At 47.7% G+C, this 17,782-nt stretch overlaps 1 protein-coding gene across 1 annotated transcript in view; it reads left to right on the forward strand.

Annotated features, from left to right (window-relative positions):
* LOC135573013 (TBC1 domain family member 30-like) overlaps positions 1-17,782 on the forward strand; it is a 131,717-nt gene that overhangs the window by 21,821 nt on the left and 92,114 nt on the right. Inside the window, exons 3-4 of the mRNA XM_065022067.1 lie at positions 14,312-14,373; positions 14,757-14,822. Coding sequence (XP_064878139.1) covers positions 14,312-14,373; positions 14,757-14,822 — 128 coding nt within the window. The remainder of the gene's footprint in view (positions 1-14,311; positions 14,374-14,756; positions 14,823-17,782) is intronic.

A 17,782-nucleotide genomic window follows, 5' to 3' on the forward strand; every position in this document is an offset into this window, starting at 1 on the left:
GTTGGTGATGTCATTGTCTTCAGGGTGGATGGATGTTTGCCCCCCCCCTTCAGTTGGTGATGTCATTGTCTTCAGGGTGGATGGATGTTTCATTGTCTTCCCCCCCTTCAGTTGGTGATGTCATTGTCTTCAGGGTGGATGGATGTTTGCCCCCCCTTCAGTTGGTGATGTCATTGTCTTCAGGGTGGATGGATGTTTCCCCCCCCCTTCAGTTGGTGATGTCATTGTCTTCAGGGGGATGGGATGGATGTTTCATTGTCTTCCCCCTTCAGTTGGTGATGTCATTGTCTTCAGGGAGGATGGATGCCCCCCTTCAGTTGGTGATGTCATTGTCTTCAGGGTGGATGGATGTTTGCCACCCCCCTTCAGTTGGTGATGTCATTGTCTTCAGGGTGGATGGATGTTTGCCCCCCCCCCCTTCAGTTGGTGATGTCATTGTCTTCAGGGTGGATGGATGTTTGCCCCCCCCCTTCAGTTGGTGATGTCATTGTCTTCAGGGTGGATGGATGTTTGCCCCCCCTTCAGTTGGTGATGTCATTGTCTTCAGGGTGGATGGATGTTTGCCCCCCTCCCCTCCTTCAGTTGGTGATGTCATTGTCTTCAGGGTGGATGGATGTTTGTCTTCAGGTGGATGGATGCCCCCCTTCAGTTGGTGATGTCATTGTCTTCAGGGTGGATGGATGTTTGCCCCCTTCAGCTGGTGATGTCATTGTCTTCCCCCCTTCAGTTGGTGATGTCATTGTCTTCAGGGTGGATGGATGTTTGCCTCCCCCTTCAGTTGGTGATGTCATTGTCTTCAGGGTGGATGGATGTTTGCCCCCCCTTCAGTTGGTGATGTCATTGTCTTCAGGGTGGATGGATGTTTGCCCCCCTTCAGTTGGTGATGTCATTGTCTTCAGGGTGGATGGATGTTTGCCCCCCCCTTCAGTTGGTGATGTCATTGTCTTCAGGGTGGATGGATGTTTGCCCCCCTTCAGTTGGTGATGTCATTGTCTTCAGGGTGGATGGATGTTTGCCCCCCTTCAGTTGGTGATGTCATTGTCTTCAGGGTGGATGGATGTTTGCCCCCCTTCAGTTGGTGATGTCATTGTCTTCAGGGAGGATGGATGTTTCCCCCCCCTTCAGTTGGTGATGTCATTGTCTTCAGGGAGGATGGATGTCTTCAGGGTGGATGGATGTTTGCCCCCCCCTTCAGTTGGTGATGTCATTGTCTTCAGGGGGTGGATGGATGTTTGTCTTCCCCCCCTTCAGTTGGTGATGTCATTGTCTTCAGGGTGGATGGATGTTGCCCCCCCCCCCCTTCAGTTGGTGATGTCATTGTCTTCAGGGTGGATGGATGTTTGCCCCCCCCTTCAGTTGGTGATGTCATTGTCTTCAGGGTGGATGGATGTTTGCCTCCCCCTCCCCCTTCAGTTGGTGATGTCATTGTCTTCAGGGTGGATGGATGTTTGTCTTCAGGGGATGGATGCCCCCCTTCAGTTGGTGATGTCATTGTCTTCAGGGTGGATGGATGTTTGCCCCCCTTCAGTTGGTGATGTCATTGTCTTCAGGGTGGATGGATGTTTGCCCCCCCCTTCAGTTGGTGATGTCATTGTCTTCAGGGTGGATGGATGTTCCCCCCCCTTCAGTTGGTGATGTCATTGTCTTCAGGGTGGATGGATGTTTTCCCCCCTTCAGTTGGTGATGTCATTGTCTTCAGGGTGGATGGATGTTTGCCTCCCCCCTTCAGTTGGTGATGTCATTGTCTTCAGGGTGGATGGATGTTTGCCTCCCCCCTTCAGTTGGTGATGTCATTGTCTTCAGGGTGGATGGATGTTTGCCCCCCTTCAGTTGGTGATGTCATTGTCTTCAGGGTGGATGGATGTTTGCCCCCCCCTTCAGTTGGTGATGTCATTGTCTTCAGGGTGGATGGATGTTTGCCCCCCTTCAGTTGGTGATGTCATTGTCTTCAGGGTGGATGGATGTTTGCCTCCCCCCTTCAGTTGGTGATGTCATTGTCTTCAGGGTGGATGGATGTTTGCCCCCCTTCAGTTGGTGATGTCATTGTCTTCAGGGTGGATGGATGTGCCCCCCCCTCCTTCAGGTTTGCTGATTCATTGTCTTGGTGGATGATCATTGTTCCCCAGAGAGCTGAGTAGACTAGCATGTTCCACGTCTCAGCACCATATTATAACCCACCTTCACCATTCCTCAATATCCTGCCCAGTGCCCACCCAGACGGGGGATCTACCTCTGCTTGGATAGGTTGTTTTCACACAGTCCTTTCCAGCAGGGCTCCATGATCTACAGTAGATGTGGAACTGTAGACAGGCAAGTGCAGGATCTGTACATCTGGTTACTCCATTCTTACAGCTCACTTTTCTAAATGTCCTTCTCTGTTTGATCAACATGCACCTACCATGGAGGTAAAGTAGTAAGAGGGATCAACATGGCACCTACCATGGAGGTAAAGTAGTAACAGGGATCAACATGGCACCTACCATGGAGGTAAAGTAGTAACAGGGATCAACATGACACCTACCATGGAGGTAAAGTAGTAAGAGGGATCAACATGGCACCTACCATGGAGGTAAAGTAGTAACAGGGATCAACATGACACCTACCATGGAGGTATAGTATGTAGTAACAGGGATCAACATGGCACCTACCATGGAGGTATAGTAGTAACAGGGATCAGCATGGCACCTACCATGGAGGTATAGTAGTAACAGGGATCAGCATGGCACCTACCATGGAGGTATAGTATGTAGTAACAGGGATCAGCATGGCACCTACCATGGAGGTATAGTATGTAGTAACAGGGATCAACATGGCACCTACCATGGAGGTATAGTAGTAACAGGGATCAACATGACACCTACCATGGAGGTATAGTAGTAACAGGGATCAACATGGCACCTACCATGGAGGTATAGTAGTAACAGGGATCAACATGGCACCTACCATGGAGGTATAGTAGTAACAGGGATCAACATGGCACCTACCATGGAGGTATAGTAGTAACAGGGATCAGCATGGCACCTACCATGGAGGTATAGTAGTAACAGGGATCAACATGGCACCTACCATGGAGGTATAGTATGTAGTAACAGGGATCAACATGGCACCTACCATGGAGGTATAGTAGTAACAGGGATCAACATGGCACCTACCATGGAGGTATAGTATGTAGTAACAGGGATCAACATGGCACCTACCATGGAGGTATAGTAGTAACAGGGACCATGGCACCTACCATGGAGGTATAGTAGTAACAGGGATCAACATGGCACCTACCATGGAGGTATAGTAGTAACAGGGATCAACATGGCACCTACCATGGAGGTATAGTAGTAACAGGGATCAACATGGCACCTACCATGGAGGTATAGTATGTAGTAACAGGGATCAACATGGCACCTACCATGGAGGTATAGTAGTAACAGGGATCAACATGACACCTACCATGGAGGTATAGTAGTAACAGGGATCAACATGGCACCTACCATGGAGGTATAGTATGTAGTAACAGGGATCAACATGGCACCTACCATGGAGGTATAGTATGTAGTAACAGGGATCAACATGGCACCTACCATGGAGGTATAGTATGTAGTAACAGGGATCAACATGGCACCTACCATGGAGGTATAGTAGTAACAGGGATCAACATGGCACCTACCATGGAGGTATAGTAGTAACAGGGATCAACATGGCACCTACCATGGAGGTATAGTAGTAACAGGGATCAACATGGCACCTACCATGGAGGTATAGTATGTAGTAACAGGGATCAGCATGGCACCTACCATGGAGGTATAGTAGTAACAGGGATCAGCATGGCACCTACCATGGAGGTATAGTAGTAACAGGGATCAACATGGCACCTACCATGGAGGTATAGTAGTAACAGGGATCAACATGGCACCTACCATGGAGGTATAGTATGTAGTAACAGGGATCAACATGGCACCTACCATGGAGGTATAGTAGTAACAGGGATCAACATGGCACCTACCATGGAGGTATAGTATGTAGTAACAGGGATCAACATGGCACCTACCATGGAGGTATAGTATGTAGTAACAGGGATCAGCATGGCACCTACCATGGAGGTATAGTATGTAGTAACAGGGATCAACATGGCACCTACCATGGAGGTATAGTAGTAACAGGGATCAACATGGCACCTACCATGGAGGTATAGTATGTAGTAACAGGGATCAACATGGCACCTACCATGGAGGTATAGTATGTAGTAACAGGGATCAACATGGCACCTACCATGGAGGTATAGTATGTAGTAACAGGGATCAACATGGCACCTACCATGGAGGTATAGTAGTAACAGGGATCAACATGGCACCTACCATGGAGGTATAGTAGTAGTAACAGGGATCAACATGGCACCTACCATGGAGGTATAGTGTATGTAGTAACAGGGATCAACATGGCACCTACCATGGAGGTATAGTAGTAACAGGGATCAACATGGCACCTACCATGGAGGTATAGTGTATGTAGTAACAGGGATCAACATGGCACCTACCATGGAGGTATAGTAGTAACAGGGATCAACATGGCACCTACCATGGAGGTATAGTAGTAACAGGGATCAACATGGCACCTACCATGGAGGTATAGTAGTAACAGGGATCAACATGGCACCTACCATGGAGGTATAGTAGTAACAGGGATCACCACCTACCATGGAGGTAGTAGTAACAGGGATCAACATGGCACCTACCATGGAGGTATAGTGTATGTAGTAACAGGGATCAACATGGCACCTACCATGGAGGTATAGTAGTAACAGGGATCAACATGGCACCTACCATGGAGGTATAGTGTATGTAGTAACAGGGATCAACATGGCACCTACCATGGAGGTATAGTGTAGGTAGTAACAGGGATCAACATGGCACCTACCATGGAGGTATAGTAGTAACAGGGATCAGCATGGCACCTACCATGGAGGTATAGTAGTAACAGGGATCAACATGGCACCTACCATGGAGGTATAGTAGTAACAGGGATCAACATGGCACCTACCATGGAGGTATAGTGTATGTAGTAACAGGGATCAACATGGCACCTACCATGGAGGTATAGTAGTAACAGGGATCAACATGGCACCTACCATGGAGGTATAGTAGTAACAGGGATCAACATGGCACCTACCATGGAGGTATAGTATGTAGTAACAGGGATCAACATGGCACCTACCATGGAGGTATAGTATGTAGTAACAGGGATCAACATGGCACCTACCATGGAGGTATAGTAGTAACAGGGATCAACATGGCACCTACCATGGAGGTAAAGTATGTAGTAACAGGGATCAACATGGCACCTACCATGGAGGTATAGTATGTAGTAACAGGGATCAACATGGCACCTACCATGGAGGTATAGTATGTAGTAACAGGGATCAGCATGGCACCTACCATGGAGGTATAGTATGTAGTAACAGGGATCAACATGGCACCTACCATGGAGGTAGAGTGTAGGTAGTAACAGGGATCAACATGGCACCTACCATGGAGGTATAGTATGTAGTAACAGGGATCAACATGGCACCTACCATGGAGGTATAGTAGTAACAGGGATCAACATGGCACCTACCATGGAGGTAAAGTGTATGTAGTAACAGGGATCAGCATGGCACCTACCATGGAGGTATAGTGTAGGTAGTAACAGGGATCAACATGGCACCTACCATGGAGGTATAGTAGTAACAGGGATCAACATGGCACCTACCATGGAGGTATAGTAGTAACAGGGATCAGCATGGCACCTACCATGGAGGTATAGTGTGTAGTAACAGGGATCAACATGGCACCTACCATGGAGGTATAGTAGTAACAGGGATCAACATGGCGCCTACCATGGAGGTATAGTGTATGTAGTAACAGGGATCAACATGGCACCTACCATGGAGGTATAGTAGTAACAGGGATCAACATGGGACCTACCATGGAGGTAAAGTAGTAACAGGGATCAACATGACACCTACCACTATTGTGGCACTGTACCACTGATGAGGTGAAAGCACCAATTTGTAGTGGATAAGAGGATCTAAATGACTTAAATGTAAATGTAAATGTACCATGGAGGTATAGTAGTAACAGGGATCAACATGGCACCTACCATGGAGGTATAGTAGTAACAGGGATCAGCATGGGACCTACCGTGGAGGTATAGTATGTAGTAACAGGGATCAACATGGGACCTACCATGGAGGTATAGTATGTAGTAACAGGGATCAGCATGGCACCTACCATGGAGGTATAGTATGTAGTAACAGGGATCAACATGGCACCTACCATGGAGGTATAGTATGTAGTAACAGGGATCAACATGGCACCTACCATGGAGGTATAGTAGTAACAGGGATCAACATGGCACCTACCATGGAGGTATAGTATGTAGTAACAGGGATCAACATGGCACCTACCATGGAGGTATAGTAGTAACAGGGATCAACATGGCACCTACCATGGAGGTAAAGTATGTAGTAACAGGGATCAACATGGCACCTACCATGGAGGTATAGTATGTAGTAACAGGGATCAACATGGCACCTACCATGGAGGTATAGTATGTAGTAACAGGGATCAGCATGGCACCTACCATGGAGGTAGAGTGTAGGTAGTAACAGGGATCAACATGGCACCTACCATGGAGGTATAGTAGTAACAGGGATCAACATGGCACCTACCATGGAGGTAAAGTGTATGTAGTAACAGGGATCAACATGGCACCTACCATGGAGGTATAGTAGGTAGTAACAGGGATCAACATGGCACCTACCATGGAGGTATAGTAGTAACAGGGATCAACATGGCACCTACCATGGAGGTATAGTAGTAACAGGGATCAGCATGGCACCTACCATGGAGGTATAGTGTACAGGGTCAACATGGCACCTACCATGGAGGGATAACAGATCAACATGGCACCTACCATGGAGGTATAGTGTATGTAGTAACAGGGATCAACATGGCACCTACCATGGAGGTATAGTAGTAACAGGGATCAACATGGCACCTACCATGGAGGTATAGTGTATGTAGTAACAGGGATCAACATGGCACCTACCATGGAGGTATAGTAGTAACAGGGATCAACATGGCACCTACCATGGAGGTAAAGTGTATGTAGTAACAGGGATCAACATGGCACCTACCATGGAGGTATAGTGTATGTAGTAACAGGGATCAACATGCACCTACCATGGAGGTAAAGTGTATGTAGTAACAGGGATCAACATGCACCTACCATGGAGGTATAGTGTATGTAGTAACAGGGATCAACATGGCACCTACCATGGAGGTAAAGTGTATGTAGTAACAGGGATCAACATGGCACCTACCATGGAGGTATAGTAGTAACAGGGATCAACATGGCACCTACCATGGAGGTATAGTGTGTAGTAACAGGGATCAACATGGCACCTACCATGGAGGTATAGTAGTAGTAACAGGGATCAACATGGCACCTACCATGGAGGTATAGTAGTAACAGGGATCAGCATGGCACCTACCATGGAGGTATAGTAGTAACAGGGATCAACATGGCACCTACCATGGAGGTATAGTAGTAACAGGGATCAACATGGCACCTACCATGGAGGTATAGTAGTAACAGTGATCAACATGGCACCTACCATGGAGGTATAGTATGTAGTAACAGGGATCAACATGGCACCTACCATGGAGGTATAGTAGTAACAGGGATCAACATGGCACCTACCATGGAGGTAAAGTAGTAACAGGGATCAACATGGCACCTACCATGGAGGTATAGTATGTAGTAACAGGGATCAACATGGCACCTACCATGGAGGTATAGTATGTAGTAACAGGGATCAGCATGGCACCTACCATGGAGGTATAGTAGTAACAGGGATCAGCATGGCACCTACCATGGAGGTAGAGTGTAGGTAGTAACAGGGATCAACATGGCACCTACCATGGAGGTATAGTAGTAACAGGGATCAACATGGCACCTACCATGGAGGTAGTGTAGTAGTAACAGGGATCAACATGGCACCTACCATGGAGGTATAGTAGTAACAGGGATCAACATGGCAACCATGGAGGTATAGTAGTAACAGGGATCAGCATGGCACCTACCATGGAGGTATAGTGTGTAGTAACAGGGATCAACATGGCACCTACCATGGAGGTATAGTAGTAACAGGGATCAACATGGCGCCTACCATGGAGGTAAAGTGTATGTAGTAACAGGGATCAACATGGCACCTACCATGGAGTTATAGTATGTAGTAACAGGGATCAGCATGGCACCTACCATGGAGGTATAGTAGTAACAAGGATCAACATGGCACCTACCATGGAGGTATAGTAGTAACAGGGATCAACATGGCACCTACCATGGAGGTAAAGTATGTAGTAACAGGGATCAACATGGCACCTACCATGGAGGTATAGTATGTAGTAACAGGGATCAACATGGCACCTACCATGGAGGTATAGTAGTAACAGGGATCAACATGGCACCTACCATGGAGGTATAGTATGTAGTAACAGGGATCAACATGGCACCTACCATGGAGGTATAGTAGTAACAGGGATCAACATGGCACCTACCATGGAGGTAAAGTATGTAGTAACAGGGATCAACATGGCACCTACCATGGAGGTATAGTAGTAACAGGGATCAACATGGCACCTACCATGGAGGTATAGTATGTAGTAACAGGGATCAGCATGGCACCTACCATGGAGGTATAGTATGTAGTAACAGGGATCAACATGGCACCTACCATGGAGGTATAGTATGTAGTAACAGGGATCAACATGGCACCTACCATGGAGGTATAGTAGTAACAGGGATCAACATGGCACCTACCATGGAGGTATAGTAGTAACAGGGATCAACATGGCACCTACCATGGAGGTATAGTATGTAGTAACAGGGATCAACATGGCACCTACCATGGAGGTATAGTATGTAGTAACAGGGATCAACATGGCACCTACCATGGAGGTATAGTAGTAACAGGGATCAACATGGCACCTACCATGGAGGTAAAGTGTATGTAGTAACAGGGATCAACATGGCACCTACCATGGAGGTATAGTAGGTAGTAACAGGGATCAACATGGCACCTACCATGGAGGTATAGTAGTAACAGGGATCAACATGGCACCTACCATGGAGGTATAGTGTATGTAGTAACAGGGATCAACATGGCACCTACCATGGAGGTAAAGTGTATGTAGTAACAGGGATCAACATGGCACCTACCATGGAGGTATAGTGTGTAGTAACAGGGATCAACATGGCACCTACCATGGAGGTATAGTAGTAACAGGGATCAACATGGCGCCTACCATGGAGGTAAAGTGTATGTAGTAACAGGGATCAACATGGCACCTACCATGGAGGTAAAGTGTAGGTAGTAACAGTGATCAACATGGCACCTACCATGGAGGTATAGTGTATGTAGTAACAGGGATCAACATGGCACCTACCATGGAGGTATAGTGTATGTAGTAACAGGGATCAACATGGCACCTACCATGGAGGTAAAGTAGTAACAGGGATCAACATGGCACCTACCATGGAGGTATAGTAGTAACAGGGATCAACATGGCACCTACCATGGAGGTAAAGTAGTAACAGGGATCAGCATGGCACCTACCATGGAGGTAAAGTAGTAACAGGGATCAACATGACACCTACCATGGAGGTAAAGTATGTAGTAACAGGGATCAACATGCACCTACCATGGAGGTATAGTATGTAGTAACAGGGATCAACATGGCACCTACCATGGAGGTATAGTATGTAGTAACAGGGATCAGCATGGCACCTACCATGGAGGTATAGTAGTAACAGGGATCAACATGGCACCTACCATGGAGGTAGTGTATGTAGTAACAGGGATCAACATGGCACCTACCATGGAGGTATTAAGTAGTAACAGGGATCAACATGGCACCTACCATGGAGGTATAGTATGTAGTAACAGGGATCAGCATGGCACCTACCATGGAGGTATAGTATGTAGTAACAGGGATCAACATGGCACCTACCATGGAGGTAAAGTAGTAACAGGGATCAACATGACACCTACCATGGAGGTATAGTAGTAACAGGGATCAGCATGGGACCTACCATGGAGGTATAGTATGTAGTAACAGGGATCAACATGGGACCTACCATGGAGGTATAGTATGTAGTAACAGGGTTCAGCATGGCACCTACCATGGAGGTATAGTAGTAACAGGGATCAGCATGGCACCTACCATGGAGGTATAGTATGTAGTAACAGGGATCAACATGGCACCTACCATGGAGGTATAGTAGTAACAGGGATCAACATGGCACCTACCATGGAGGTATAGTAGTAACAGGGATCAACATGGCACCTACCATGGAGGTATAGTATGTAGTAACAGGGATCAACATGGCACCTACCATGGAGGTATAGTATGTAGTAACAGGGATCAACATGGGACCTACCATGGAGGTATAGTATGTAGTAACAGGGATCAGCATGGCACCTACCATGGAGGTATAGTAGTAACAGGGATCAGCATGGGACCTACCATGGAGGTATAGTATGTAGTAACAGGGATCAACATGGCACCTACCATGGAGGTATAGTAGTAACAGGGATCAACATGGCACCTACCATGGAGGTATAGTAGTAACAGGGATCAGCATGGCACCTACCATGGAGGTATAGTATGTAGTAACAGGGATCAACATGGCACCTACCATGGAGGTATAGTATGTAGTAACAGGGATCAACATGACACCTACCATGGAGGTATATAGTAGTAACAGGGATCAACATGGCACCTACCATGGAGGTATAGTGTAGGTAGTAACAGGGATCAACATGGCACCTACCATGGAGGTATAGTATGTAGTAACAGGGATCAGCATGGCACCTACCATGGAGGTATAGTGTATGTAGTAACAGGGATCAGCATGGCACCTACCATGGAGGTATAGTAGTAACAGGGATCAACATGGCACCTACCATGGAGGTATAGTATGTAGTAACAGGGATCAACATGGCACCTACCATGGAGGTATAGTGTATGTAGTAACAGGGATCAGCATGGCACCTACCATGGAGGTATAGTAGTAACAGGGATCAACATGGTACCTACCATGGAGGTATAGTAGTAACAGGGATCAACATGGCACCTACCATGGAGGTATAGTATGTAGTAACAGGGATCAACATGGCACCTACCATGGAGGTATAGTATGTAGTAACAGGGATCAACATGGCACCTACCATGGAGGTATAGTAGTAACAGGGATCAGCATGGCACCTACCATGGAGGTATAGTATGTAGTAACAGGGATCAACATGGCACCTACCATGGAGGTATAGTAGTAACAGGGATCAACATGGCACCTACCATGGAGGTATAGTAGTAACAGGGATCAACATGGCACCTACCATGGAGGTATAGTATGTAGTAACAGGGATCAACATGGCACCTACCATGGAGGTATAGTAGTAACAGGGATCAGCATGGCACCTACCATGGAGGTATAGTATGTAGTAACAGGGATCAACATGGGACCTACCATGGAGGTATAGTATGTAGTAACAGGGATCAACATGGCACCTACCATGGAGGTATAGTAGTAACAGGGATCAACATGGCACCTACCATGGAGGTATAGTAGTAACAGGGATCAACATGGCACCTACCATGGAGGTATAGTAGTAACAGGGATCAACATGGCACCTACCATGGAGGTATAGTATGTAGTAACAGGGATCAACATGGCACCTACCATGGAGGTATAGTGTAGGTAGTAACAGGGATCAACATGGCACCTACCATGGAGGTATAGTAGTAACAGGGATCAGCATGGCACCTACCATGGAGGTATAGTATATGTAGTAACAGTGTGTAAAGTGGGACTTGTCTTCTCACAGGACCAGCAGCATGTTACAGTACCTCTACCTGAAGTCATCTGGCTGAGACATGCCTTGTTATCTAGTGATGTAGTAGCGATGACTGTCTCTCCATTCACAATGGCTCTCTTTTTGGGGTTGTTGCTCTACCGAGCTTCCCCTCTCCACCCCTCCCTTCACATTACTTCATCACGGCTTTCTTCTCCTCCTGCCACCATACCTCATCTTCTCCCTCCCTCCCTGTGACGCTGGGTAGGGGTGTATACCGGGGCAGCAGCTCCTGAGACCGCTGCAGAGCCGCATCTCCTCCGTATGGTTAGAGGGACAACTGATCATCGATTAAGACAGATCTATATCTTCTAGCAACTTTTGAATCAATGTTTTAAAGGCATAATTGCACGCGATTTCCTCCTGGATGGATCGGACATCAAGGCCATTTCCTGTGTGCGCGAGACTGTTGACAGTTCTTGGGTTGGACCGGAGACTGAAAGATCAATGTGATTGATCAACCTCCCTGCTCCCTGGAAGACATCGGGCTGTCGTGGAGCAGCTGGGTAACGGGAGTCGCGTGGGACGGAGAGAATAACGGACATTTTAGATTGAAGCAGCAAAGTGGAATAAACATCAATGTCGTCTACCGACAATTACTTTTAGGCTACACGGTGCGTGTTTCGGTTTGATTGGGAAATGAAGCAGGCCCGGTTTAACGCGGGGAGGAGGGCTCGGTCTGGGCCGTGTGTGTTGCGGCAGGGTTCGAGCGGTGTCGGTAACGTCATCAGTAACGTCCTGAAGAAAAGGAACGGAATCTCCCGGAGAGCGCCCCGTCTGCTCTGCACGCTCGAGCCAGGTGACCGAACGGAGCCCGTTCAGCTCCGGCCTGATTGATACTCTTGTTTGTTTTTGTCTCAGGGGAGGGAGCGCTGTGGTCTTGTCTGTACAGAATAACATGTCACTGCTAGTTGTGGTGGCGTCATGGGGGTTGTTCATTCATTGTGGTTCTGAAATCATGGCGATAGTTTACAAGGCGTTTCGTTCATGTGATTCCCCGTCAACCTTGTGTTAGGGCTGATAGGACTGATATAACTAAAGCCCTGTAGTTGAATTCCTTCATGTCGTCTTGTATTGATGCAGCTGTCCGATGTAGCCTAGCTACATGTAGCCTAGCCCATAGGTCTAGTCATATCTATCTCTAGGAGGAGGGTGTCATGGTCGCTGTAATGTAAACACAGTGTCGGGGGCGACTCTGGTGGCCAGCAGCTGGCCAGCTATAGAAGACCTGACCAGATCTCAACATGGAGGAGACAGACAGCGCTCAGAGAGACCCAGGTTGGAGCTATACTCTAAACAGTATAAAGGTTAGTGTAGGTGGGGAGAGTTAGAGAGACCGGTGTGAGCTGGTAGCATGAAGCCGTGCAGAGCGGGGCAAATGGCGGCTGTGTGGTAGCTGGCTGGCCACCAGACAGGTTAGGGCTGGGTTCAGTCTGAATCATTCTCTTTCCCGTTTGTTTCATTTAAGGATGCTCTGATCTGGGTTATAGTTTCGTTACTTCCGTTGTGTGAGTTTCAGAGCGTCAGGTTGTGGTAGTTAAGACCTGTTGTAGTGTAACTCGAGAGCGAAACCGGAAAGGATTCAGCACCACAGTGGCGGACAGCAACATCTAATAAAACAGAACCTGGGGCGAATTTCGTCATGGAAACGTTTACCGTTTAAGAACCAAACGGAGGCAAACAGAGCAAAACGATAGTTTTTTATTGGACAAATCCGGGTAGATGCCACCCTGTTTTAGTTCTGTTTGCTCCCGTTTTAAGAAACGTTTTGCAACAGAATTGGCTTAATGAATAGCCCCAGGGAGCCTAGCACCTCACAGCTGTTCGGTGGTGCTGAAAACAGATTAAGAGTAAATCATTGGAAGAACGCAAAGTCTAATATATTTCCACATCGCCATGTTTCAGTACTATGTGATTTGTTTAGCCCAGGTGCACACGGATAGCAGTGATGTCATTACATCATTTACATGTACATTTAAGTCATTCAGCAGACGCTAAGAGCGACTTACAAATTGGTGCGTTCACCTTATGACATGTGATTTGTTTAGCCCAGGTGCACACGGATAGCAGTGATGTGTTTAGCCCAGGTGCACACGGATAGCAGTGATGTCATTACATGTGGTTTGTTTAGCCCAGGTGCACACTGATAGCAGTGATGTGTTTAGCCCAGGTGCACACTGATAGCAGTGACGTCATTAGTAATGGACGTGCTTATTTTCCTCCCCGCATGTCACTGTACTTAGACTGATGATATTATGTACCTGATTAGTCAGTAGGCCTCGTTAGAGAGCTTTCCGTGTGTGTGGTGACTGACCGTTCTGCTACTGTGGAGTTCTTCAGTCTGTACACTGTTCTCTGTAGGAGTGGACACCAGGTTAAAGTTCACCATCGAACCTTCTCTGGGCAAGAACGGCTTCCAACAGGTCAGTATGGTCGTGTCCCATCACATCTTTAGCCCCGTTTCAGGTGTCTGTGTATCATATTTATGTGGATCTGATCTGTGTGAATCTGATCTGTGTGAATCTGATCTGTGGGGATCTGATCTGTGGGGATCTGATCTGTGGGGATCTGATCTGTGGGGATCTGATCTGTGGGGATCTGATCTGTGGGGATCTGATCTGTGGGGATCTGATCTGTGGGGATCTGATCTGTGGGGATCTGATCTGTGGGGATCTGATCTGTGGGGATCTGATCTGTGGGGATCTGATCTGTGGGGATCTGATCTGTGTGGATCTGATCTGTGGGGATCTGATCTGTGGGGATCTGATCTGTGTGGATCTGATCTGTGTGTTCTCTCTCTCCCCAGTGGTATGATGCTCTGAAGGCTGTGGTCAGACTTCCTACAGGCATCCCTAAAGAGTGGAGGAAGAGGGTACGTCATAGTAGTGCTACTGATATAACAGATGTGATGGTTCTTCCCATCTCTCTAGTGGTGTTTATTCTGAATGGCCAGCCAGAGGTCCCAGTTGATTGGTGTTTATTCTGACGGCCAGCCAGAGGTCCCAGTTGATTGGTGTTTATTCTGACTGGCCAGCCAGAGGTCCCAGTTGATTGGTGTTTATTCTGACTGGCCAGCCAGAGGTCCCAGTTGATTGGTGTTTATTCTGACTGTCCAGCCAGAGGTCCCAGTTGATTGGTGTTTATTCTGACTGTCCAGCCAGAGGTCCCAGTTGATTGGTGTTTATTCTGACTGGCCAGCCAGTGGTCCCAGTTGATTGGTGTTTATTCTGACTGGCCAGCCAGTGGTCCCAGTTGATTGGTGTTTATTCTGACTGGCCAGCCAGAGGTCCCAGTTGATTGGTGTTTATTCTGACTGGCCAGCCAGTGGTCCCAGTTGATTGGTGTTTATTCTGACTGGCCAGCCAGAGGTCCCAGTTGATTGGTGTTTATTCTGACTGGCCAGCCAGAGGTCCCAGTTTATTGGTGTTTATTCTGACTGGCCAGCCAGCGGTCCCAGTTGATTGGTGTTTATTCTGACTGGCCAGCCAGAGGTCCCAGTTGATTGGTGTTTATTCTGACTGGCCAGCCAGTGGTCCCAGTTGATTGGTGTTTATTCTGACTGGCCAGCCAGAGGTCCCAGTTGATTGGTGTTTATTCTGACTGGCCAGCCAGAGGTCCCAGTTGATTGGTGTTTATTCTGACTGGCCAGCCAGAGGTCCCAGTTGATTGGTGTTTATTCTGACTGGCCAGCCAGAGGTCCCAGTTGATTGGTGTTTATTCTGACTGGCCAGCCAGAGGTCCCAGTTGATTGGTGTTTATTCTGACTGGCCAGCCAGAGGTCCCAGTTGATTGGTGTTTATTCTGACTGGCCAGCCAGGGGTCCCAGTTGATTGGTGTTTATTCTGACTGGCCAGCCAGAGGTCCCAGTTGATTGGTGTTTATTCTGACTGGCCAGCCAGAGGTCCCAGTTGATTGGTGTTTATTCTGACTGGCCAGCCAGAGGTCCCAGTTGATTGGTGTTTATTCTGACTGGCCAGCCAGAGGTCCCAGTTGATTGGTGTTTATTCTGACTGGCCAGCCAGAGGTCCCAGTTGATTGGTGTTTATTCTGACTGGCCAGCCAGGTGTCCCAGTTGATTGGTGTTTATTCTGACTGGCCAGCCAGATGTCCCAGTTGATTGGTGTTTATTCTGACTGGCCAGACAGGGGTCCCAGTTGATTGGTGTTTATTCTGACTGGCCAGACAGGGGTCCCAGTTGATTGGTGTTTATTCTGACTGGCCAGCCAGAGGTCCCAGTTGATTGGTGTTTATTCTGACTGGCCAGCCAGAGGTCCCAGTTGATTGGTGTTTATTCTGACTGGCCAGCCAGAGGTCCCAGTTGATTGGTGTTTATTTTGACTGGCCAGCCAGAGTCTCCTCTGTCAGGACTCTTTACTGTGTGTCTCCTCTGTCAGGACTCTTTACTGTGTCTCCTCTGTCAGGACTCTTTACTGTGTGTCTCCTCTGTCAGGACTCTTTACTGTGTGTCTCCTCTGTCAGGACTCTTTACTGTGTGTCTCCTCTGTCAGGACTATTTACTGTGAGTCTCCTCTGTCAGGACTCTTTACTGTGAGTCTCCTCTGTCAGGACTCTTTACTGTGTGTCTCCTCTGTCAGGACTCTTTACTGTGAGTCTCCTCTGTCAGGACTCTTTACTGTGTCTCTCCTCTGCCAGGACTCTTTACTGTGTGTCTCCTCTGTCAGGACTCTTTACTGTGTGTCTACTCTGTCAGGACTCTTTACTGTGTCTCTCCTCTGTCAGGACTCTTTACTGTGAGTCTCCTCTGTCAGGACTCTTTACTGTGAGTCTCCTCTGTCAGGACTTTTTACTGTGTGTCTCCTCTGTCAGGACTCTTTACTGTGAGTCTCCTCTGTCAGGACCCTTTACTGTGAGTCTCTCCTCTGTCAGGACTCTTTACTGTGTGTGGGTCTCCTCTGTCAGGACTCTTTACTGTGTGTGGGTCTCCTCTGTCAGGACTCTTTACTGTGTGTGGGTCTCCTCTGTCAGGACTCTTTACTGTGTGTCTCTCCTCTGTCAGGACTCTTTACTGTGTGTCTCTCCTCTGTCAGGACTCTTTACTGTGAGTCTCCTCTGTCAGGACTCTTTACTGTGTCTCTCCTCTGCCAGGACTCTTTACTGTGTGTCTCCTCTGTCAGGACTCTTTACTGTGTGTCTCCTCTGTCAGGACTCTTTACTGTGGGTCTCTCCTCTGTCAGGACTCTTTACTGTGAGTCTCTCCTCTGTCAGGACTCTTTACTGTGAGTCTCTCCTCTGTCAGGACTCTTTACTGTGTGTCTCCTCTGTCAGGACTCTTTACTGTGAGTCTCCTCTGTCAGGACTCTTTACTGTGTGTCTCCTCTGTCAGGACTCTTTACTGTGAGTCTCCTCTGTCAGGACTCTTTACTGTGAGTCTCTCCTCTGTCAGGACTCTTTACTGTGAGTCTCTCCTCTGTCAGGACTCTTTACTGTGTCTCTCCTCTGTCAGGACTCTTTACTGTGGGTCTCCTCTGTCAGGACTCTTTACTGTGAGTCTCCTCTGTCAGGACTCTTTACTGTGGGTCTCCTCTGTCAGGACTCTTTACTGTGAGTCTCCTCTGTCAGGACTCTTTACTGTGGGTCTCCTCTGTCAGGACTCTTTACTGTGAGTCTCCTCTGTCAGGACTCTTTACTGTGTGTCTCCTCTGTCAGGACTCTTTACTGTGAGTCTCCTCTGTCAGGACTCTTTACTGTGAGTCTCCTCTGTCAGGACTCTTTACTGTGGGTCTCCTCTGTCAGGACTCTTTACTGTGAGTCTCCTCTGTCAGGACTCTTTACTGTGTCTCCTCTGTCAGGACTCTTTACTGTGGGTCTCCT

The sequence above is a fragment of the Oncorhynchus nerka genome, linkage group LG8 (assembly GCF_034236695.1).
Source record: "Oncorhynchus nerka isolate Pitt River linkage group LG8, Oner_Uvic_2.0, whole genome shotgun sequence".
NCBI lineage: Eukaryota > Metazoa > Chordata > Actinopteri > Salmoniformes > Salmonidae > Oncorhynchus > Oncorhynchus nerka.